General features: G+C 38.2%; 2 protein-coding genes across 2 annotated transcripts in view; both read right to left on the reverse strand.

Annotated features, from left to right (window-relative positions):
* RBM41 (RNA binding motif protein 41) overlaps positions 1 to 9,309 on the reverse strand; it is a 66,246-nt gene extending 56,937 nt beyond the window's left edge. The window contains exons 1-4 of the mRNA XM_007456698.1: positions 9,255 to 9,309; positions 6,068 to 6,184; positions 5,313 to 5,505; positions 4,430 to 4,634 (exon numbers count right to left, since the gene is read on the reverse strand). Coding sequence (XP_007456760.1) covers positions 4,430 to 4,634; positions 5,313 to 5,505; positions 6,068 to 6,184; positions 9,255 to 9,262 — 523 coding nt within the window. The 5' untranslated portion in view covers positions 9,263 to 9,309. The remainder of the gene's footprint in view (positions 1 to 4,429; positions 4,635 to 5,312; positions 5,506 to 6,067; positions 6,185 to 9,254) is intronic.
* Positions 9,310 to 15,386: 6,077 nt separating this feature from the next.
* NUP62CL (nucleoporin 62 C-terminal like) overlaps positions 15,387 to 24,148 on the reverse strand; it is a 44,990-nt gene continuing 36,228 nt past the window's right edge. Inside the window, exon 10 of the mRNA XM_007456709.1 lies at positions 15,387 to 15,532. Coding sequence (XP_007456771.1) covers positions 15,387 to 15,532 — 146 coding nt within the window. The remainder of the gene's footprint in view (positions 15,533 to 24,148) is intronic.

Here is a 24,148-nt window from a genome sequence, read left to right on the forward strand (position 1 = left end):
CTCTTTCATTTACAGTCAAATGATTTTCAGAGAGTGTGCTAGGACCATTCAATGGAGAAAGGCAGTCGTTTCAACAAGTAGTACTGGAAAAACTGGATATCAAACATGCAAAAATGAAGTTGGACCCTTTATATCATAAACAAAGTTAACTCAAAATGGATCAAAGACCTAAACATAAGAGCTAAAACTATAAAACTCTCTGAAGATAATATAGGAAAAAAGGTTTATGACATTAGATTTGGCAGTGATTTATTGGATATAACACCAGAAGCACAGGGAACAAAAAAAAAATTGACAAATTGGACTTCATCGAAAATAAAAACTTTTGTGCATCAAAGGACACTACCAACAGACTAAGAAGGCAACCCACAGAATCGGAGAAAATATTTGCAAATCATATATCTGATAAGGGAGTAATATCCAGAATATATAAAGAACTGCAACTCAACAACAAATAAACAACTCATCTAAAAAAGGGCAAAAGACACCCTTGTACATTGTTGGTATGAATTTAAAATGGTATAGCCTCTATAAACAGTATGGTGGTTCCTCAAAGGATTAAACATAGAATTACCATATGATCCAGCAATTTCACTTCTGTGTATATATTCAAAAGAATTGAAAGTAGGGACTGGAACAGATAGTTGTATATCCAGGTTCACAGCAACATTATTCACAATAGCCAAAAGGTAGAAGCAACACAAGGGTCTATTGACAGATGAATGGATAAACAAAATGTGGTAAATACATACAATGAAATATTATTTAGCCTTAAAAAGGAAGGAAATTCTGATACATGCTACAACATAGATGACCTTGAAGACATTATGCTAAGTGAAATAAGCCAGACACAAAAAGACACTGTTATGATTCCACTTACATGAGGTACCTAGAATATTCAAATTCATAAGAGACAGAAGCAGAATGGGGGTTGGCAGGAGATGAGGGAAAGGGAGAATGGGGAGTTAGAGTTTAATGGGTAAAAAGTTTCCATTTGGGAAGATGAAAAAGTTCTGGAGATGGATGGTTACAATTGTTGCAGAACAATGTGAATATACTTAATACACTTAAAAAATAGTTAAAATGGTCAGTTTTATGTTAGGTACATTTTACCACAATAAAAGAAAGTTTGCTCTGCAAAAGACACTGTTAAGAGAATGAAAAGGCAAGCTACACACTGGGATAAAATATTTGCAAATCATATATCCAACAGAGAATTGTGTTTAGAATACATAAACAACTCTCAAGAGTCATCAGGAAAAAATTAACAACTCAGTTAAAAAACAGCAAAAGATTTGAACTGACACTTTAGCAACAGGATATAAGGATGGCAAATAAGCATATGAAAAGATGTTCAACATCATTAGCCATTAAGGAAATGCAAATTAAAACTACAATGAGATAAGACTTCACAGCTATTAGAATAACTAAAATAAATACCAACAATACCAAATGCTGACAAAGATGTAGAGCAACTGGAACTCTCATACATTGCTGGTGAAAATGCAAAATGGTTCAGCCACTCTGGAAAATGGTTTGGCAGTTTCTTATAAAGTTAAACAAACACTTACCATATGACCCAGTAATCCCACTCCTAGATATTTACCTTAGAGAAATAAAAATTTTATGTTCACACAAAAGCCTGTACAAGAATATTCATATCAGTATTATTCATAATCACCACAACCTGGAAACAGCCCAAATGCACTTGAATGGGTGAATGGATAGACAAACTTTGGAACATTCATACAGTGGAATGCTATTTGGCAAAATGAATGATACACACAACTTGGATGAATCTCAAAGGCACTATGCTGAGTGAAAGAAGTCACTCTCAAAAGATTACATATTGTATGATTCCATTCATATGATGTTCTCTAAAAGACAAAATCACAGTGATGGAGAATAGATCAGTGATTGCCAGGGATTATGGGTGGAGTTGGGAGTGACTATCAATGGATAGTATGAGGAAGTTTGAGGGCCATGGAGCTGTTCTCTATCCTGATTGTGGTGGTGGTTACATGAATCTATGTGATTTACACGATTTACAATTCACAGAATTGTACACATAGCCCCCCCCCAAATAAACAGGCAATTTGATTTTAAGTTCATTTCAAAAATAAAATATTAGCTATTATATCATCATCAATAGTTATACGTTACTGATTAATAAAAGTATTCAGAATTAGTTACAAAATAGGATCTAAAATTCATTAAGGTCATTTTATGTCTGGTATAATAACTTAAAGGTATAGAGAAAAATATCAACAACACTAAATGTAAAAGCTTTATTACAACTTCTACTAACTCCTCTCTTTAATATTCTGTATCAGGATAATATGCTCCCTGTGGATCATGTCCTATAAACATTGTCATATACTGAATATGGAATTAAATAAGAACTCAACTTAGAAGTCTGGGACCCTAGGTTACATTCCTAAATCTAACACTGTAAGAAAACTCTCGACTTGCCTTTTGTGCCTAATTTTATCTTCCTCTTCATTGAGGTCATGTACTTGTCTGCACTTGTCTTTTTGTGGTATGCTGTGAAGGTGTAAAGCAAGGAGTTTCAAAGATAGGAAACAGAACAGATTCATATACCACCCGCCCACCCCAAATACCAGGTACTGCTTTAAGTGATTCACATGTATTACCTCTCTTAATTCTCCTAACAACCCTAAAACATAGCTACTATTAATATTCTCATTAATATTCTCACGAAGAAAATGAAGCATAGAGTGGTAACTTGCCAACATCTTATAGCTAGTAAGCGGGGGGAGCCAGGATGTTCCCAGCAGTCTGCCTCCAGAGCCCATGTTCTTAATCAGTATGCTATAATGTCTCTCCACCAAAGGCTGTTTGTTCATTCTTTCTTTCCTTCCTTCACCACTGCTCTTCCATGTCTATGGTCTCTCTGTCTCTAACAAATCATTCATTCATTCTGTTGGCTTTACCTATGGTCTAAGCATAGATGAGCCCCAACTCTATGGATCTAGTTCTGCCCTCTCCCCTGAGCTTCACTGCTGCCATTTCCAACAGCCTCCTCGATATCTGCATTTGATGATCCTGCAGTCTCACAAATTTAACATGTTTAAAATCAAACCCATCATCTTTCCTCAAAATTTCCCCATAAAGGCTTCCTTAATTTTGCCAACTGTAAAATTACACAGCGTTGAAGCACCTGGGCTATCTTTGACACATTTCTCTCCACTGACCTTCATTCTCAGTCAACAAGTTTTACCAATTCTTCTTTTGTAATGTCTCTTATAATCATACCTACTTCTCTTTCCAATTCCATTGCCATCATCCTAGTCAGCTCTTCCTGCTGAAATGACTGTAATGCCTCATAAATTGTTCTCCCTGATTCCAGTTCTCCCTGTCGTGCATCATATTTACTGGCCACTAGATTAATCACTTTCAAATACTGCTTTTATCATGTTACCCCTGGCTCAAAGACCTTTAACCACATCCAAAATGACTAACTGAATAACGAACTCTGTATAGGTCTATACTACCTGCCAAAAAAAGTTCAAAAATTTTAGCTTCCTTTCTAACCTTGTCTCTCACGACACCTCCAAACATGCCATAGTGCTTGCGACAACTGCTGCTAGTGAAATGCCTTTCCCTCTCCTGAAGACTTGGTGGTATTATAAGAACATTAAAATTTTACCTCCTCTGAGAGGCCATGTTCAGTAATGCCCATCAATGCACAGTGGCCTTTCTCTCCTCTGAACTCCTACAGCCCTTAACAACTGTATCTAGCATTGTTACTAAATGTTATGTTTCTCTCTCCAACCAGCAATTGGCACAAAGTCAGGAACCATTTCTTAAACTTCTGCATACCTTCCACAGTGCCTAGCAAAACTTACCTGTTAAACCCACTCTTTCTGGTTAAGACACACACCATTTATCTATATATTTTGTGCTAGCTTATAGTTCTACCTAAAGACCCTTCACAATCTAGCCTCACCTACCTTTCCAGCGTCATTTCTTGTCAGTCCTCACTGTGTCCTATACTTCTTGCCACACTGAACTTTTCACTGTTCCCTAGACACACCAGGTTCTTTCACAATCCTATTCCTACTCACCCACTATCTGTAATGCCCTCTCCCCACTATTTACCTGACAAGTGCCTGTTGATCAGTCAAGACTTGGTACAAATGTCAACTCCTGACTCCCCCAATTAGACTTAGATGTTCTATCCCTGTGTCCCCTCAGCATTTTATTCACGTCTCTACAATAGCAATTTTCATGTTGTACTGCAACTAACTAGGTACATATTTGTCTTTCTCAAGGGACTATACATTCCTCGGGAGTAGCAATAGTTCATCTTTCCCCTACTCCCTTCACTAACTCTTCATAGTTAATGCCCTGATGTTAAATCTTCCTGTCAGTGAAAGAACATATCAAGTCAGTGGCGATCACATACCTTGGTAATAAAGAGCCTTGAGGAAGGAATGACGATCAGCTCCCTGAAATAAAGAATTTTCTATTTCCATTTCTCGCCGGGTCAGCTGTTTGCTCTTTGCAAATCTCTGGGGCAGGCAAAGGATGCGCTGACGCTCCGAGATTCTTTCCTCAATATCTTGAAGACGGTTCTGTATCGCTTCAGGGGTTGCCCTAAGTCTCGCCCTCTGAAATAAGAGAAATGAGATGGCATATATCACAGAGGACACGCCCTAAAAGTGACAATCTGATGCCTTAAACAAGAAAGAAAATGATCAGGGCCCAGAAATGGTCATTTACAGACATGTTAGCTAAGAAGTCAAGGAGCAGGAATACCCTGTGCTCCAGTGGTTGGGACTCTGCACTTTCACTGCCGAGGGCACGGGTTCAACATCTGGTCAGGGAATGAGATCTCACAACCACGTGGCACAGCCAAAAATAAATAAATAAAATTAAAAAAAAAAAATCCCATTTGTTTAGGGGAAAAAAAGTCAAGAAGCAGGGGCTTCCCTGGTGGCGCAGTGGTTGAGAGTCTGCCTGCCGATGCAGGGGACACGGGTTCATGCCCCGGTCCGGGAAGATCCCACATGCCGTGGAGCGGCTGGGCCCGTGAGCCATGGCCGCTGAGCCTGCGCGTCCAGAGCCTGTGCCCCGCAACGGGAGAGGCCACAGCAGTGAGAGGCCCACGTACCGCAAAAAAAAAAAGTCAAGGAGCAGCTTCTCTTTTACCAAGGTCCCTATCCTAAAAACCAAGGAAGATTCAGACACAAAGCTCAGTGTTGTGAAAACTAAAAATGAAAAGGTTCTCAGTACCAAAATGAAAAGATCTTACTTTTTATTCTCCAGAAAAAATTTGCCCCACTCACCTTTTCACCTGAAACATGGCTCTTCCAAATCAAGATTTCTGTCTCATTAAGCCCTAGTTCCCTGAGAGAAGCAGTCTCCTGGTCCTTCTCATGCAGTGTCTGGAACTGGGACAAAGTCATAGTCCCAGCTGCTTCCTTCCCAAAGGGCTTGTACATAGTACCAGGAGCAAAGCTCTCTTTCTTAGATACACATCTGCAAAACAAGCAGGAAGAGAGTAAGAACATCTTCAAGTTACCACAATTCACAGAAATGGGGCTCGCCATTAAGAGGCACAATGAAACTCAGTGGCAATTTCTCTCTCACATACTATTTCTAGGCTGAAGCACCACTGTAATGATATGGAACTCCACCAGTAATCTAGGACTAATGACTGAATAAAATATTTATTTACTGGGTACCTACTATGCATCAGAGACTGTGCCAGGTACTGAGGATTAAACAGTAAAAAAGATAAAAACAGTTTCTGCTTTTGTGGAAGAACTGTAGAAGAGAAGCAAGTAAACAGGCAATGATAATACTGGATTCTAAGTGCTATGTATGTTAAAGGAAGATACAGGAAAGGTACTTAGCCCAGACGGAGTGGGATATGGGAGGCTTCCTAGAGGAAGAGACATAGAAGTAAAACCCTGCCTAATAAGTAGAAGTCTGCCAAGGAAAGCGGGCTGGGAGAGGAGTGTTACATCCAGACCTTAAGAGGCGTCTGTCATCTGGAGGTGAGGGTGTATGATAGTCTGTTTGCAAAATCAATACCTACTCCTCAATGGAGACACTGGTATCAAGTTGATGCTGAAGGAGGCTTTTCAGCTGCCTCTCCCCTTCTGTTTCCAGCTCCTCCAGGACATGCTCATCACTCTTCACACAGCTATTTACCCTGGAATAGATACAAGAATATATGTGGAAAGTAGAAGAGACAGTTAATCTCAAAATATATTCTTTATCTATATTATCTACATTAGTGATCCCATTTGTTCAAAGACACTTCTCTATTTGTTGTCCTTTATCATTCATTCCACAAACATTAACTAAATACCTGTTTACACAAAATGAATGCACTGTGCTAGGTACTGATGGAGTCAAAGATATTCAAGACAGAGTCTTTATCATCAAAAAACTTGCAATTTATTTAGGGAAAGGTAACAGATACGTATGTGTTGAGTGCATGTGCGGGGCAGAGGGGAAGAGGGGGAGAGAGAGAGAGAGAGAGGGAGGGAGGGAGGGAGAGGGAGAGGGAAAAGGACAGGGAGAGAGAGAGGGACAGAGGGAGAGAGAGAGGAAGAAAGATTTTATATCTTTTATATCTTCTTTACGAAGCATATGCCAAATCAGTAGTTCACAGAAGAAAGATAATTGGGAGGCAAGGTAGTAAATGAAGACTTGGGAAAGGTAATTCTTACACTGGCATTTGAAGGATTGAGTATGCTGAAGGAAAGAACAGGGAGAACGAGTATGAAGAGACAGAACTATGTTCTGGGGGATAATAAGAAGTTCAATTTAGCTGGCATTCATGTATGGGAGCCTTGGGAGATCATGTCGGAAGGGTAATTAGACTCAGACTGTGAATGGCCTTAAATACACCAACTAAGAGGTCTGGACCTTAATGTACACATATTAGAAAGCAATTTATTAGTTAACTGACATGGTGCAAGCGATGGTTTAGAAAAATGAATGTGGTTATAATAAGCCCTATGGAATAGTATGGAATAGTAAGAAAGAAACCAGAAGAACTAGTTAGGAAACTATAATTTATCAAGCATAAGGTGATGAAAGTACAAACTGGAGTGGTAATAGAAATTGAAAGGAAGGGTTAGATGAGAAAGGCCTTTTGAAGGTAGGGGTAAGGGAGAAGTGAAAGATAACCCTGAATTTCAAGCTGTGTAACTGACAGATGGGACCAATGAACTAAAGAGGAAGTTCCAGATGGATTAAATGGTTTGGGAAAGGGAAGTCATTATGTTAGCGTGTTGAGTCAACTACCTATTACAATTGAAATACCAACATGAAGTATCAGGAATGCTCCAAAGACATACTGAGTCTGAGGTGACAATGTGATACTGGCTAAAAGGAAAGTGATAGCAGAACTGTTGCATAGATAAGAGTCTGAGGCTGCATATGGAAATCTTTAGTCATCTGTGTTGTCAGGATCTGGAGCTGTGAGAGAGGAGATTACCAAAGAAGGGAGTATAGAAACAAAGATCAAGGGGGTCATAACATTTTACAGCTTAAGCACTACTGTGTAGAAATCTAGGTAATGCTAATATGAGCTAACTAACCCTAAATAATTAAAAACTCTGAGTGTAAAGAAATAGCAGGACCATTTAAGTGTGCAACAAATGATTATAAAAGACAAAAACAAAGTGAGTTAATTCCATGAGGAAAATAAATTTTAAATACCTTTCTTAAAAAATAGCCCTTTACTACTGGGGTTATGATGAGACGTAAAAGATGTATCTCCCATAATTATAAGCAAGATTCCCATACTTTAGACAGACTTATACCAACTTTGGGAAATTTTAAAGTATCCATAGGCCCAGGGTTTTCAAAAATTCCTTTTCAGTATCTTAATCGTTACTTATTGTTTAGAATTCTGAAAGTTCCTGCTAAGTTTAAAGTGGCTTTGAAATGAATAAACCATAGCTAAATACATCAGTACACATGAATTTCAAAAAGAAATGTGGAGTGAAAAAAAGCAAGTCACAGAAAAATTCACGTAATATGTGTCTGTGTAGAGTTGAAAATTGGATAACACTACCAACACTTTGTTTAGATATAAATTCGTATGTGATAAAACTATTTAAAAAGAAAAAAGCAAGGGAATGATTAACGCAAAATACTGGCTAGTGATCCCCTCAGGGAGGGAAGAGAAGCACTCAGGGAAGGGCACACAAGGGAATTCTGATACTGATAATGTTCTATGAATACTGTATCGATGATACTGCTGTTATCAAATGATACAGCATCCATGCTACTGATACTGGTAATGTTCTATTTCTAAAGCTTGTAGTGAGTACGAGTCTATTATTATTCCTTAACCTGTATATATACATTATTTTGCATGTATGAAATATATCATAAACATTTTTTAAAAGTCATTTTGAGACAAGGAAAATCAGAAACTTTTTTTGAAAAAGATGCAGAAACTGACAGTGCAGGAGAGCATTATACCAGTAGGAATTTAAATGCAGCGCTCTATTCCAGAGTGATTATTCTACTTGCAGAATGAATACAAAACTAATTTAATGAGGATCCTTTAAAAAGGCTTTGTGTACTGTCAATAATTCTAAGCTCAGGCTTTCAACAAAGACCAGCCACGTTAAAGCTGCCATTTCCTGCAGAACCAGTAGGGGGAACCGCTCGCAGCGGTGCCTTTCTTTTCTTACAGTACGTGGAAACGGTTTGGCACCCTGCTTCTAAATTTGTAACAACAAAGTATCACTTGCTTACTTTAAGAGCTGAAAATGCTACATGGTCTCTGAGCCCGAGAAAGTCCTTTTTAACACACAAACACTGCGAATAAACGCGCCCACCCCTGGGCCCCTTTCTGAGAATGGGGTGGAGATAGGGCGGGGCAGGGAGGAGCTGGCCCGCGTTTCTCCGGCGCAGGCCGGTTTCATCAAGCGGCCAAGACCCTTTTACCTGGGTGGGTCCGTCTGAAATAGGAAGGAGCCACAGCATCCGTCTCGGGGCCGGCGCCGTTGCCTAGGTGCCTGTGCCGGGAGGACATGCCTACGGAGACCGGCAGCAGCGGCGGCCCTTCCTGAACTTCGCCCTACAGGCCCGTCCAGCCCGTCTCCCCTTTTCCCTCCTCCTTTGTCTTCCCGCTCACACGAAACCGCGTCCCCAGAACGTGACATAACCCCAAACCCAAAGTAACAAAAGCCACTTGAAGAGTTAAAAGATAGAACAGACCTCCCTTCGCCGTCTGCTCTCAGACAAGCCCTTACCTCTTCATGTTTCCACGGCCCCTAGCTCTAACTTGGGTAAATAGGCCGCGGACTTCGAGTCCCAGAACTCTGCGCGGCCGACTCTAAGGGGATTGTGGTGGAGCGCAGGGCTCTGGGAATTGTAGTCTCGCATAGCTAGGAACCCAGAGTACGTACTGAGCAACCGGTATATTGTGAATTGTTCAAGTATTTCTCTTGGATTTCTTGTATAGGTTAAAGGTAACATCCAAAATATCCAGTTCATAAACCTAGGAGTCGCCTTTGACTTCTTGACTCTCTCATCCAGTATCACCAAATCCTGACCCCTCTAATTTCCCTCGAATGTGTCCCTATCAACCCTGCTTCTGCTTTCAAGGACTTCTTATCCCGCATCCCACCTACCTGCCGTTTCCAGTCCAGATGAGCCTCTGGTTCATCCTCTGCAGTGTTACCAGAGTGATCAGACTCAAGTTTGACCACATCACTAGCACAAATGGTTCTCCTCTGTCTCTAACAGAGGCTAAGACATTGTACTTCCTATCCTGAGAATCAGAAACCCACGTGTATTAAGGCCCATGAATGTTTTTATTGATAATTACGATGAATCAAGAGAGTGGTAGAACACAATGGTTAAGAGAATGGGCTCCTAGTTCCCGGAAATGGAAATACAAATGTCCTTAAGTACATGAAAAGAAAGATTTTTTGTTTTTGTTTTTTTGCGGTACGCGGGCCTCTCACTGTTGTGGCCTCTCCCGTTGCGGAGCACAGGCTCCAGACGCGCAGGCTCAGCGGCCATGGCTCACGGGCCCAGCCACTCCGCGGCACGTAGGATCTTTGCGGACCGGGGCACGAACCCGTGTCCCCTGCATCGGCAGGCGGACTCCCAACCACTGCGCCACCAGAGAAGCCCGAAAAGAAAAATGTTTAGTCTCACAAGTGACATGTAAATTTCAAAGTACACTGACTATAAAATACCTGATGTGTACTCCTCAAAACTGTCAAGGTCATCAAAAACATGGAAAGTCTGAGCATCTGTCACAAAAGAATCAAAGGAGACATGATGACCAAATGTAATGTGGGATCCTGGGACAGAAAAGGGCCCTAGGTACAAAATACGGAAATATCAATAAATTATGCACTTTAGTTAATAATCTATCTATCATTATCATTATCACATCTATCATTAGCTGTGACAAATATACCAGAGTTATTTAAGATGTTAACACTAAATAAAACTGAGTGGAGGAATACAGAACTCTGTACTATGAAACTTTTCTGTGAATCTAAAACTTCTCTTAAAAAATAAAGTTTATTTTCTAAAAGTACATTAAAATAACTTTTTTCACCCACCAGATTAGTAAAGATCCACAAGTTTGAGAACACACTTGTTTTGCTGAGATTGAGGGGAAACAGGCATTCTCAGTACACTGCTGGTAGAAACATAAATTGGTACCTCTGTGGAAGGCAACTTGAGGATACAATTTAAATCATAATCATAAAGGAACAATTCAACTTATTCTCAATACTATGTATCCTCAAGAAATTAATTGTATGTGTACATATCTAATTATAGGCTATACAATTTTATAAACTATATATATTATAAAATTTTGTATATATATAAAATTAGTCATGCAACCTTGTTTATAATAACAAAATATTGGAAACAACTTAAATATCCATGAATGTTACACATCCATTCAATGGAAAACTATGCAGCAGTAACAAAGATGACAAAGTTCTCTATGGACTGCTACTGAACAATCTCTAAAATATATTTAGTGCAAAAGCAAGGTACAGCACGATGTGTATAGTATTCTTCCATTTTAGTTTTTTAAAAAGAAGGAATATATGTATGTGTTTGCTTGTATAGGCAATAAAATGCCTCTGGGAAAACATAAGACAGTGATAAGTAAATGATTCCGGGTTAAGGGAACTGGATGGTGAGGGATAAAACTTTTCACTTTATCTTCTTGAATTTTGAACCACATGATTATATTACCTAGTCAATATATTTTTTAATTAAAGAGAACTCTTCTTATATCACAAAGAGCCAAAGAAGAAAAGGATCATGGGTTTGGGGGGGGAGGTCACACTGCTTGGATTCTCAGTTCCCACAGTTATTGACAATATAACATAGTAGGCAACCTGGACTTGAACTTTTGTTTGGCAAGTTACAAGACTATGTAAGTTTCATTAAGGTTCTTTAACTGGTCTAGGCCAGTTTCCTCATCTGTAAAATGGGAATAATTCTTCAGAATAGGGTGACTATAAAGTACTATACAAAAGAATGTTTTTTGGTTTTTGGTTTTTTTTGCGGTACGTGGGCCTCTCGCTCCTGTGGCCTCTCCCATTGCGGAGCATGGGCTCCGGACGCGCAGGCTCAGCGGCCATGGCTCACGGGCCCAGCCGCTCCGCGGCATATGGGATCCTCCCGGACCAGGGCACGAACCCATGTCCCCTGCATCGGCAGGCGGACTCTCAACCACTGCACCACCAGGGAAGCCCAAACGAATGGTTTTAAAATCACTTGCAGCGTGGTCATCTATGAGCAAATATTCCAAGTTTATCCAGTAGGTTCAGACTTATTCAAACTGTATTGCCACACTCAAGTTAGAGGATAAGACCAAACAGCAGCTACTGGAAGACATTATACTTCCTATCCTGAGAATTTCTAACAGATGAGAATGTCATGGAAAGTACTAGAGTTACCCAAGACCTAGCATATGCAAATGACTGTGCTCTTGAAGCACCCGGGCGAATGAATGCAGCTCTAACATGCACCATTTTGTGGTTTTCGCACAGAACAGGGGTGGAATCTAAGCAAAAACAAAGTGTGGGTCATAACATAACCTGCATTAAGTAAATCCTATATGGTGGTGGGCTGAATTCTGCTGCTCAACCAAACTGTCCAATTGACACATTGATCAACAAGGAAATGGAAGAATACACCAAAGTTGCTAGTGTGTCTGTCCCCTGGGAAGGCGGCAAAGGGTGGAACAGATTACTACACTGACCACCACACCAGACTTGTATACAGCTTCCTATAAAACTTACATTCTATTGGTACTGAAGTGATACACACTACATTACAAATCCACTAGGTGGGATGAGTGGAGAATGAATGGCTAAAAAGACATACATGGAGTGGAATTACAACTACAAAGCAAGGTCATAAGGAAGTACTCTATGTACCGGTGTATAACTGTAGCCAGTCCGAGTGGTAGGTACCAAGGGACAAATATTCAGAAAATTGCGCTAGAAGGAAAACCAGGCTATTTCTAGCTCTGCCAAATTTATTACCTGTGGAATAATAGCTATTCCATTTCCCCACAGCATCCTGTCCCCATTTCAAAAGGATATCAGACAGTATATTAAAAGCTTTGAGATTTCTAGATGTTATTCATGGGCACAGAGATCTTAGCACGAGGTAATTTCACAATTTCACTCCCAGAAGAGTTTATGACAAACTGAAAACTATGCCTCATTTGTCTTTCTGACAATTTAACAAGGTTAGTTTAATTAAGCCAGAAGTTCCTCCTTAACATAGACATATTTTCAGGCTTTGTCCTTTTTAGGTGCTTTGTTCACAGCACACTTCTGATGAATACATTATGAAGCAATTATAATTTCCAGATATGAAAGAAGATGCTAAAACCAAAAATCTTCTCTCGAAGAGGGACAGCATCACTCGTCTAATATTAAGAGTAAACAACTGTGCATGTCTTTCAAATCCTCCAAATGAGATAGCATAAATGCTGTCTTTTTCAGAGGACAGAAAAAGTAGATAAGCACTGGGAAAGTGTCAACATGACAAATTTAAGAATTCTCCTTCAGCTAATATCTTACCTGGTCTTTAACAACGGCTGCGGGGGAGAGGGGTCTCAAGATTCCAGTACCTAACATAAATGTAGCCTTAAAATTACTGGCAAGAATAGGTTATTTCTGATCTTTTAATTAATATCTGTTCAACAATGCCATGTCTTTTAGACACGTTAGAACTAGAGTCAGAAGGAACCTTAAAAACGATTTAGTCCAAGGCTCCAAACAGTACACTGAGATCTACCAGTAAACCCACAGTATTACTGCATTGACCTGGAAGTCACTTGCCATTCACACGCCTCTTTTTTTTTTTTTAGCCTGTTTTTTTAACATCTTTATTGGAGTATAATTGCTTTACAATGGTGTGTTAGTTTCTGCTGTATAACAAAGTGAATCAGCTGTACATATACATATATCCCCATATCTCCTCCCTCTTGCGTCTCCCTCCCACCCTCCCTATCCCACCCCTCTAGGTGGTCACAAAGCACCGAGATGATCTCCCTGTGCTATGCAGCTGCTTCACGCTAGCTATCTATTTTACGTTTGGTAGTGTATATATGTCCATGCCGCTCTCTCACTTTGTCCCAGTTTACCCTTCCCCCTCCCCATATCCTCAAGTCCATTCTCTAGTAGGTCTACGTCTTTATTCCCATCCTGCCCCTAGGTTCTTCATAACCATTTTTTTTTTTAGATTCCATATATATGTGTTAGCATACGGTATTTGTTTTTCTCTTTCTGACTTACTTTACTCTGTAACACACGCCTCTTTTATGTCCTGGAAAAAAAATATTAGAACTCCCAATGCAAAGTCGATAGGAGTACTGTAGCCTCCTCTTTCTTTATTTTACTGAGGAAGTTTACAGTAAGTAAGTACTGGTAGTGAAAAGACATAAAGGAATCAAAAAACTTGTGAGAAATGAAAACTAGTTTCTTCCAGTTGGGAAAATCTTCATATGGTCCAACTCTTTCATGTTATAGACAAAAGATAATGCTCCAAATGAAATTATCTGTGCAGTTGATTAAGCAGGGACAAGAATAAATCCAGTATTTCCTTCTATATACTATGTTCTCTTTACTGAATGTGGAACTTAACGTATTCACAGACTACAAGAGTTGAATTGCCAAAAACAATAGGGGAAATGTTTTTATCTAGGATAATAATATTGTATTCAAACATTAAAGATTACTCAAGATAATACTCAAAAGCTGTTTACCTACAGAAATCATCCATAAAATTAAATGGTCTCTGTAATTTTGAGAGGTAATGAAAACTTACCTGATTAGAAGCTGCTACTTTGAGAAGTGTGGGTAGGAAAAAAAGAGGCCATGTAAGTTCTGATATTTGGTTTACTCATAAGGTGATGTAAATCACTAATACTCATTTCAAAAATATATTCTTTCCATAATATGTACCCTACAGGATGGTCATGTTCAGTCAGTACAACAGAAATTCAGCTCAGGAATTACAGGCAATTAAGCTTTAGTCACTCAAAAACCTTTAAGTAGTTTATTTTAGTGTTATATTTTTATTTTTCAGAGCATTGCCTTTATTTATGACTTAGGTAAAACATGAAACACAAGAAATCAGACTGTTTCCAAGCTAAGAACAATGCTTTTTCTTGAAAAACAGATAAACAAATACACAAAACCCACAACTATAAATCATATGCTAAAACCAAGTAAAACACCAGATTATCTGGACATCAAAAATAAACGAACTGCCTGAACCATACCCTTTTTTAAATAACCTAAATCAAGTCCCAAATCCATCCTAACTCTTCCTCTCTTCTTTGAATTTCTATAGCATACTTTCTGTACTTCATAACACACTTCCTTGTATTGTCTATACTGTTTTTTTTATACAGACAGGCATTAAGTATATCTCAAAGTAGACAGTAAGTTCTTTTGAGGAGAGAGACTTTACAGTAGCTAACACTATACGTTGAATGTTAACAGGCACCCAGTCAAGACTGGTTGGCATCTATTTTTTGGCAAACATTTCTTTATGATCTGGTTGGAGTGAAAAAGACACTGCGTGTTGCCAGTAAGATATGGAATCTAGCAGAGTAAACCATGAATTGCACACACAGAGTCAACATCAAATAGGCTGCTGTCTAGACAGAAGAACTGATATAGTTTTGATTTGCGAATACTAAAAGTCAAAACTACAGTATCATTCCCAACAGCACAATATTTAAGTGGGGGAAAAATACATGCAGCCTTTATTGCCACCAAAGATTAAATATTAACTGTAAATACTACTCTAACAAACACCATCAAAATTTGTAGGTAATGTATAATCCAAAAACAGCATGCTGAAGATAGGGTCATTCAATCAAAAGCAATCCTGACATTGCATTCCTGCTCCTTGCAATGATGATGCTCGAAAACTTGTGTTACCTCTTCTACCTTCTTTTGCACCCTGTAATGACGATGCTCGAAAACTTGTATCTCTTCTACATTCCTTTGCAGCATGCCTATAAGGGGAAAAGGCACACATCATTACTCAGAGGACAAAATATCCCAGGAACATAACTTACATTCTCCCTTCAACATATGATTGACAAAACTTTACATGTCAATTTTTTTTTTTTTTTTGGCCATGCCGTGCGCCTTGAGGGATCTTAGTTCACCGACCAGGGATTGAATCCGTGCCCCCTGCAGTGGAAGTGTGGAGTCTTAACCACTGGACAGCCAGGGGAGTCCCATACGTGTCAATTTTAATAGCTTTAAGTATTAGAAAATACAGAGGAAGAGAAAAACATGCCTCTGTCTGGTTGGAAACTATTGCACAAGACTGTTCTTGATTTGCTCTCCCTAGCTTTCAGGGAAGTAACAGTCTACCTGACATTTGTATTTTGTTGAAGAGAAGTGTTAACTGCTTTTTACTCATTACAGCCTAAAGGTGTCATACAGGATGGTCACGAAATTGAATGTGTGGATTTTGGTATGTCTTTGCTGCCTATAAGCAAATTAGTACACTGAATATTTTCACATTTCAGTTCCTTTCTAATGATTTATTTAACTTGGTGGTCCTTAATTTGCTCAGGGGCAGAACAACACAAAATACCATTAGTTTCACCATATAGAACAGTAACTTTCTGCAGTAAAAATAAGCTGTTGAAGTAAGTGTGATAATCTGAGTTTTTCTGTTAATGTGCACAAATAAATTTGGTCATTTGTTTTAGTATTCATTAATGCTCACTGGTTGATAAGCAATAACTGGTGCCAAAAATTTAAGGAAAACTTTACAAGAGAAAAACTAAAAAATGTGGAACAATATACTTTAATTTTCTTCAGCCAATTGGAAAAGAACCAATGTTTTGCAGTTTTTGAAGTATAATACCTCATTCTATCTTATGACATATAGGCATTCCGTAAGATCACACCTTTTAAGAACAAGTGATTTAAATGATGGTTGTCTACTGAAAGGCTAGGAGAACAGTCTGGGAAAACACAACTCCTTTCTGTTGTAATAACTAACTGCAGGGACCAATTTTTTACCCCTGAATAACATTTTTCAATGTGACAGAAACACAAATGAGCACTACAACAAACCATTACCTTGAGGCCAAAAGTGTCAACATAAGCACAAACTACTTAATTTGCTGATTGATACATATTAAATGCAAAAGAGTACTTTTATAAACATTTTTAAAAATCAATGAAATGTCGAGAAACACAAGTCAGCATTATTAAGAGAGGCTTACCATAAATATTTTGTCATGGCTTCAAATTGAATTCTCAAGACTATCTCTGTATTAACATACTTTACATTTTTCAGGAGTTTCATTCCTTAAGGGCAAAAACTGCACCTAGGCACTTAACTGCCCAGAGTTCTGGTCCCATGATATGCGTCAGTGATTGTCCCTGCAGGCCTATTAAATTATACATCGTACTAGAAGTAAAATGCTAGTAATAGTCAAAATTTGATGGGAACTATGCCATATACATTTGACATTATTAAAAAAGTAATTGTACTGAACAATATGAAAGTGAAATTAATAAAACAACTCCATTCACAGTAGCATAAAAAAGAATTAAAACACTCAGGAATAAACTTAGCAAATGAACTATAAGACTTGTACACTGGAAACTATAAATCATTGCTAAGAGAAACTAAAGAAGATCTAAAAAAATGAAGAGATATTCCATGTTCATGGATTGAAAGACTCAATACTGTTAAGATGTCAATTCTCCACAAATTGATCTACAAATTCAATGCAATGCCTATGAAAATTCCAGGAGGCTACTTTTGTAGATACAGAAAAGCTTTAAAATTTACATGGAAAGACAAAGGACCCAGAATAGCCAAAGCAATCTGAAAAAGAATAATAAATTGCAGGAATTACACCACCCAATTTTAAAACATACTACAAAGCTACAGTAATCGAGACAGCATGGTATTAGCATAGGATAGCCATAGAGATCAATGGAACAGAAATGAAGTCCACAAATAAAACCTTATATTTATGGTCAATTCATTTTTAACAAAGGTGCCAAGACAATACAATGGGAGGAAGCATAGTCTTTTTCAGCCAATAATACAGGGACAACTGCATATCTACATGTAACTGAAGTTGACCCCCTACCTCTAACTATGAACAAAAATCAACTCAAACCCCTGTAATAACCTATATGGGAAAGAATCTGAAAAAGAATAGATATATGTATGTGTATAACTAAATCACTTTGCTGTACACCTGAAACTAACACAACATTGTAAATAAAGTATACTCCAATATAAAATAACAATTAAAAAAAATCTCTCAAACACTTAAAAATCCTCAAGAAAATTCTAGCAAACCAAATCCAATAACATATAAAAGGAACTAGAAACCAGGACCAAGTAGAATTTATTCCATAAATGTAAGGTTGAATCAATGTTTAAAAATGTGTCAATGTAATCCACCATATCAACAAGTTAAAGAAGAAAAATCATATGATTATATCAATTGATGTAGAAAAAGCATCTGACAAAATCCAGTACTCATTAATAATAAAAATTAATGATAAAAAAAAGTCAGGAAAAGAGTGGAATTACCTCAATTTGATAAAAAGCATCTACAAAAAAACCTATACCTAAAATCATACTTCCAGTGAAAGACTAAACTCAGAAGCAAGGCAAAGATGTTTGTTCTCACCACTCTTATTCAACATGGTCCTGAAGTTCTAACCAGTGTAACGTGAGAACAAGACATAAATAGCATACAGATGGGGAAGGAAAAAACAAAATTGTCACTTTTTGCAGATGATGTAACTACTTACGTAGAAAATCCCAAGGAATCAAAAACAAAACAAAACCCCAAAATACCAAACTCCTAGAAGGGAGTTCAACAGGCATACAAGATCAACATATAAAATTGTGTTTTTATGTACTAAAAATGAACATGTGGAAACCAGAATTTAAAACGCAATATCATTTACAATCACTACAAATAAAATGAAATACTTAGGTATAAGTCTGACAAAACTAAAACATATACATGATGTGGGTGCTGAAAATTACAAAATGCTGATGAAAGAACTCAAAGAAGATCTAAATAAATATTGAGACATACTATGTTCATGGATGAGAAGAATCAACACAGTAAAGATGTCATTTTTCCCCCAAAATGATCTATAAATTTAATGTAATTCCTATCAAATCCCAGCAAATTTTCATGGAAATGCAAAGGAATTAAAATAGCTAAAACAACGTTGATGGAGAAAAATAAAGTGGGAGAAATTACTCTCCAAGATATTAAGGCTTACTATACAGCTACATTGATTAAGAAAGTATGGTATTGGTGGAGCGAAAGACATATAGATCTACAGAATAGAGATCCCAGAAAACAATTTGATATCCATAGAGGAAAAAAAAACGTCATCTAAACCTCACATCTTATACAAAAATTAACTCAAAATGGATCACAGCCTTAAATATAAAATATAAAACAATAAAACTTGTAGGAAAAAACAGAGGAGAAAATTGGGGGTATACAGGACTACACAAAAAGTTCTTAGACTTCACACCAAAAGCATGGTCCATAAAAAGAAAAATTGAAAAACTGGACTGAATTTTAAAACCTTTTGTCCTGTGAACAACTCTGTTAAGAAGAGACAAGGTACAGGGTAGGAGAAAATATATGCAATCCACATAGCTAGCAAAGGACTAGTATCTAGAATATATAATGAACTCTCAAAACAACAGTAAAAATAAAATCTAATTAGAAAATGGACAAAAGGCAAGAACTGACATTTCATCAAAGAGGATATACTCATGACAAATAAGCACATGAAAAGATGTTCCACATCATTAGCCATTAGGAAAATGCAAATTAAAACTTCAGTGATCTCACTACACATCTAGCAGAATGGTTAAAATGAAAAGAAAAAGTGAAAATACCAAATGTTGAGGATGCAGACAAATTAGATTACTCATACATTGCTGGTGGGTATGTAAAATGGTACAGTCTCTCTGGAAAACAGTGTTAACAGTTTTAAAAATAAAACTAAAGACGCAACTACCATATGACCTAGCAATTGCACTCTTGGGCATCTATCCAAGAGAAATGAAAACTTATGCTCACACAAGACTCTGTACATAAACATTCATAGACGCTTTACTCATAAGTAGCCAAAATCTGGAAACATCTAAGATGTACTACAACAGGTAAATGTGTAAACAGACTGTAGTACATCTAAACCATGGAAAACTACTCAGCAACAAAAAGGATCAAACCACTGATACACATAGCAATTTAGATGAATCTCTGGGGAATTATGCTGAGTGAAAAAAAGCCAACCCCTAAAGGTTACATGCTATATGATTTCATCTTATATAGTATTTTGAAATGATAAAATTTTAGGAAGGGAGAATAGATTAGTGGTTGCCAAGGATTAGGGGGCAGGGAGTAGGGGGGATATGGTGGGAGGGAGGTGGGTGTGGCAATAAAAGGGGAATATGAGGAATTCTTGTAGTAATGTAACTATTCTGTATTTTTACTATGGTTGTGGATATACAAACCTACATGTGATAAAATTGTATATGACTAAACACACACACACACACACACAGAAGTAAAACTGTAGAAATCTGAACAAGACAAATTTTATCAATGTTAATACCCCAGTTGCAATACAGTACTACAGTTTTGTAAGATGCTATCACTGGGGAGAACTAGGTAAACTATAAATAGGAACTCTATATTATTTCTTCAGGACCTATATTATTCCTTACACTAAATGTGAATCCACAATTACCTCAATAAAAATTTCAATTAGTATAAAAAACTAACCCACTCAAATAAGGTTTTGATTCCCAATTTCTTCTAGAAGTGCCTGCTGAGTAGCCACATAATATGACCCCCAATTTATGTGAGGCAAGAGTTTTAACATTTATTCTCACTGCTTAATATTGTTGGCCATCGTTTCAGCTTCCAATATGGCTTTCCTCATTGTTGCATGCCTGCTAAGCCAAAGACAGATTTTAAGGTTTTAGTTACTGTCGAATATACTTCAGTATTAAGTTAGGTTGCTGTTTAAAAGCAACCCTGGGGCTTCCCTGGTGGCACAGTGGTTGAGAGTCCACCTGCCAATGCAGGGGACACGGGTTCGTGCCCCGGTCAGGGAAGATCCCACATGCCGTGGAGCGGCTGGGCCAGTGAGCCATGGCTGCTGAGCCTGCACATCCAGAGCCTGTGCTCCACAAGAGGCCACAACAGTGAGAGGCCCACGTACCACACACACACACACACACACACACACACACACACACACACAAAGCAACCCTGAAATCTCAGAAGTTTAACCTAATTAAGGTTTATTTCTCATTCAAAAAGGGGAAGAAGGAGGTAGGAAGGGGGAGAGAGGGGAAGGGAGGGAGGAAGAAAGGAAGAGAGGGAAGGAGGGGGAAAAAGAGAGAGAGAGAGAGAGAACACCGTCCTCCCACTTATCACAGGTACTTTTAAGAAGATTCCCAGGTTATTGAAACTAAAGTAACACTCAGAATAAATATACTTGAATTCTTACTGTTAACTGTGATCTGATGGGAAGAACAGTGTTTCTAGAAACATATGAAGCTCTCCACTCTGCCATGAGAGTTCTCATCCTGACCTCACCACTGATACATTAAGGTGGTGTTGGGGGAGACCTTTAAGATGGTGCAAGAGTAAGACGAGGAGATCACCTTCCTCCCCACAAATACATCAAACATACATCTACATGTGGAAAAACGCCCACAGAACACCTACTGAACATTGGCAGAAGACCGCAGACTTCCCAAAAGGCAAGAAAATTCCCACGTACCTGGCCATGTGGCTGACAGGGTCTTGGTGCTCTGGCCTGGTGTCAGGCCTGAGCCTATGAGGTGGGAGAGCCGAGCTCAGGACACTGGACCATCAGAGACCTCCGGGCCCCATGTAATATCAATCAGCAAGAGCTCTCCCAGAGAACTCCGCTTCAACGCTAAGACCCAGCTCCACCCAACAGCCAGCAAGCTCCAGTGCTTGATGCCCCATGCCAAAAAACTAGCAAAGGAGGAACACAGCCCCACCCATTAACAGAGAGGCTGCCTAAAATCATACTAAGTTCACAGACACCCTAAAACACACCACTGGACGCATCCCTGCCCACCAGAAAGACAAGATCCAGCGTCATCCACCAGAACACAGGCACCAGTCCCCTCTACCAGGAAGCCTACACAACCCACTGAACCAACCTTATCCACTGGGGGCAGACACCAAAAACAACAGGAAATACTAACCTGCACCCTGAGAAAAGGAGACCCCAAACACAGAAAGATAAGCAAAATGAGAAGACAGAGAAATATGCAGCAGATGAGGGAGCAAGGTAAAAACCCACCAGACCAAACAAATGAAGAGGAAATAGGCAGTCTACCTGAAAAAGAATTCAGAGTAATGACAGTAAAGATGATCCAAAATCTTGTAAAAAGAATGGAGAAAATACAAGAAACATTTAACAAGGACCTAGAATAACTAAAGAGCAAGCAAACAAGGATGAACAACACAATAAATGAAATTAAAAATTCTCTAGAAGGAATCAATAGCAGAATAACTGAGGCAGAAGAACAGATATGTGACCAGGAAAAAAAAGAGTGGAAATAACTACCACAGAGCAGAATAAAGAAAAAAGATTGAAAAAGAATTGAGGGCACTCTCTGAGACCTCTGGGACAACATTAAATGCACCACCATTCGAATTATAGGGGTCCCAGAAGAAGAAGAGAAAAAGAAAGGGTCTGAGAAAGTATTTGAAGCAATTATAGTTGAAAACTTCCTTAATATGGGAAAGGAAATAGTCAATCAAGTCCAGGAAGTGCAGAGAGTCCCATACAGGATAAATCCAAGGAGAAACACTCCAAGACACATATTATTCAAACCATCAAGAATTAAATACAAAGAAAAAATATTAAAAGCAGGAAGGGAAAAGCAACAAATAACATACAACAGAATCCCCATAAGGTTAACAGCTAAGCAGAAACTCTGCAAGCCAGAAGGGAGTGGCAGGACATATTTAAAGCGAAGAAAGGGAAAAACCCACAAGCAAGATTACTCTACCCAGCAAGGATCTCATTCAGATTCGACGGAGAAATTAAAACCTTTACAGACAAGCAAAAGCTAAGAGAATTCAGCACCACCAAACCAGCTTTACAACAAATGCTAAAGGAACTCCTCTAGGCAGGAAACACAAGAGAAGGAAAAGACCTACAGTAGCAAACCCAAAACAGTTGGGAAGTGGTAATAGGAACATACATATCGATAATTACCTTAAAAGTAAATGGATTAAATGCTCCAACCAAAAGACACAGACTGGCTGAATGGATATAACAACAAGACCCGTATATATGCTGTCTACAAGAGACCTACTTCAGACTTAGGAACACATACAGACTGAAAGTGAGGGAATGGAAAGAGGTATTCCATGCAAATGGAAATCGAAAGAAAGCTGGGGTAGCAATTCTCATATCAGACAAAATAGACTTTAAAATGAAGACTATTACAAGAAATAAAGAAGGACACTACATAATGATCAAAGGATCAACCCAAGAAGAAGATAGAACAATTGTAAATATTTATGCACCCAGCATAGGGGCACCTCAACATATAAGGCAAATGCTAAGAGCCTTAAAAAGGGAAATCGACAGTAACACAATCATAGTAGGGGACTTTAACACCCCGCTTTCACCAATGGACAGATCAACCAAAATGAAAATAAATAAGGAAACATAAACTTTAAATGATACATTAAACAGGGTGGACTTAACTGATATTTATAGCACATGCCATCCTAAAACAACAGAATATACTTTCTTCTAAAGTGCTCATGGAACATTCTCCAGGATAGAACATATCTTGGGTCACAAATCAAGCCTTAGAAAATTTAAGAAAATTGAAATCGTATCAAGTATCATTGGGACCACAATGCTATGAGACTAGATATCAATTACAGAAAAAAAAGGAAAAAATACAAACCCATGGAGGCTAAACAATAAGCTACTAAATAGCCAAGAGATCACTGAAGAAATCAAAGAGGAAATCAAAAAATACCTAGAAACAAATGACAATGAAAACATGACGACACACAACTGATGGGATGCAGCAAAAGCAGTTCTAAGATGGAAGGTTATAGCAATACAATCCTACCTCAAGAAATAAGAAACATCTCAAATAAACAACCTAACCTTACATCTAAACCAATTAGAGAAATAAGAAAGAAAAAAACCCCAAAGTTAGCAGAAGGAAAGAAACCATAAAGATCAGATCAGAAATAAATGAAAAGGAAATGAAGGAAATAATAGCAAAGATCAATAAAACTAAAGCTGGTTCTCTGAGAAGATAAACAAAATTGATGAGTCATTAGCCAGACTCATCAAGGAAAAAAGGGAGAAGACTCAAATCAGTAGAATTAGAAATGAAAAAGGAGAAGTAACAACTGACCTGGCAGAAATACAAAAGATCATGAGAGATTACTACAAACAACTATATGCCAATAAAATGGACAACCTGGAAGAAATGGACAAACTGTTATAAAAGCACAACCTTCCGAGGCTGAATCAGGAAGAAATAGAAAATATAAAAAGACCAATCACAA

The sequence above is a fragment of the Lipotes vexillifer genome, unplaced genomic scaffold (genome assembly GCF_000442215.2).
Source record: "Lipotes vexillifer unplaced genomic scaffold, Lipotes_vexillifer_v1.1 scaffold1728, whole genome shotgun sequence".
Classification (NCBI taxonomy): domain Eukaryota; kingdom Metazoa; phylum Chordata; class Mammalia; order Artiodactyla; family Lipotidae; genus Lipotes; species Lipotes vexillifer.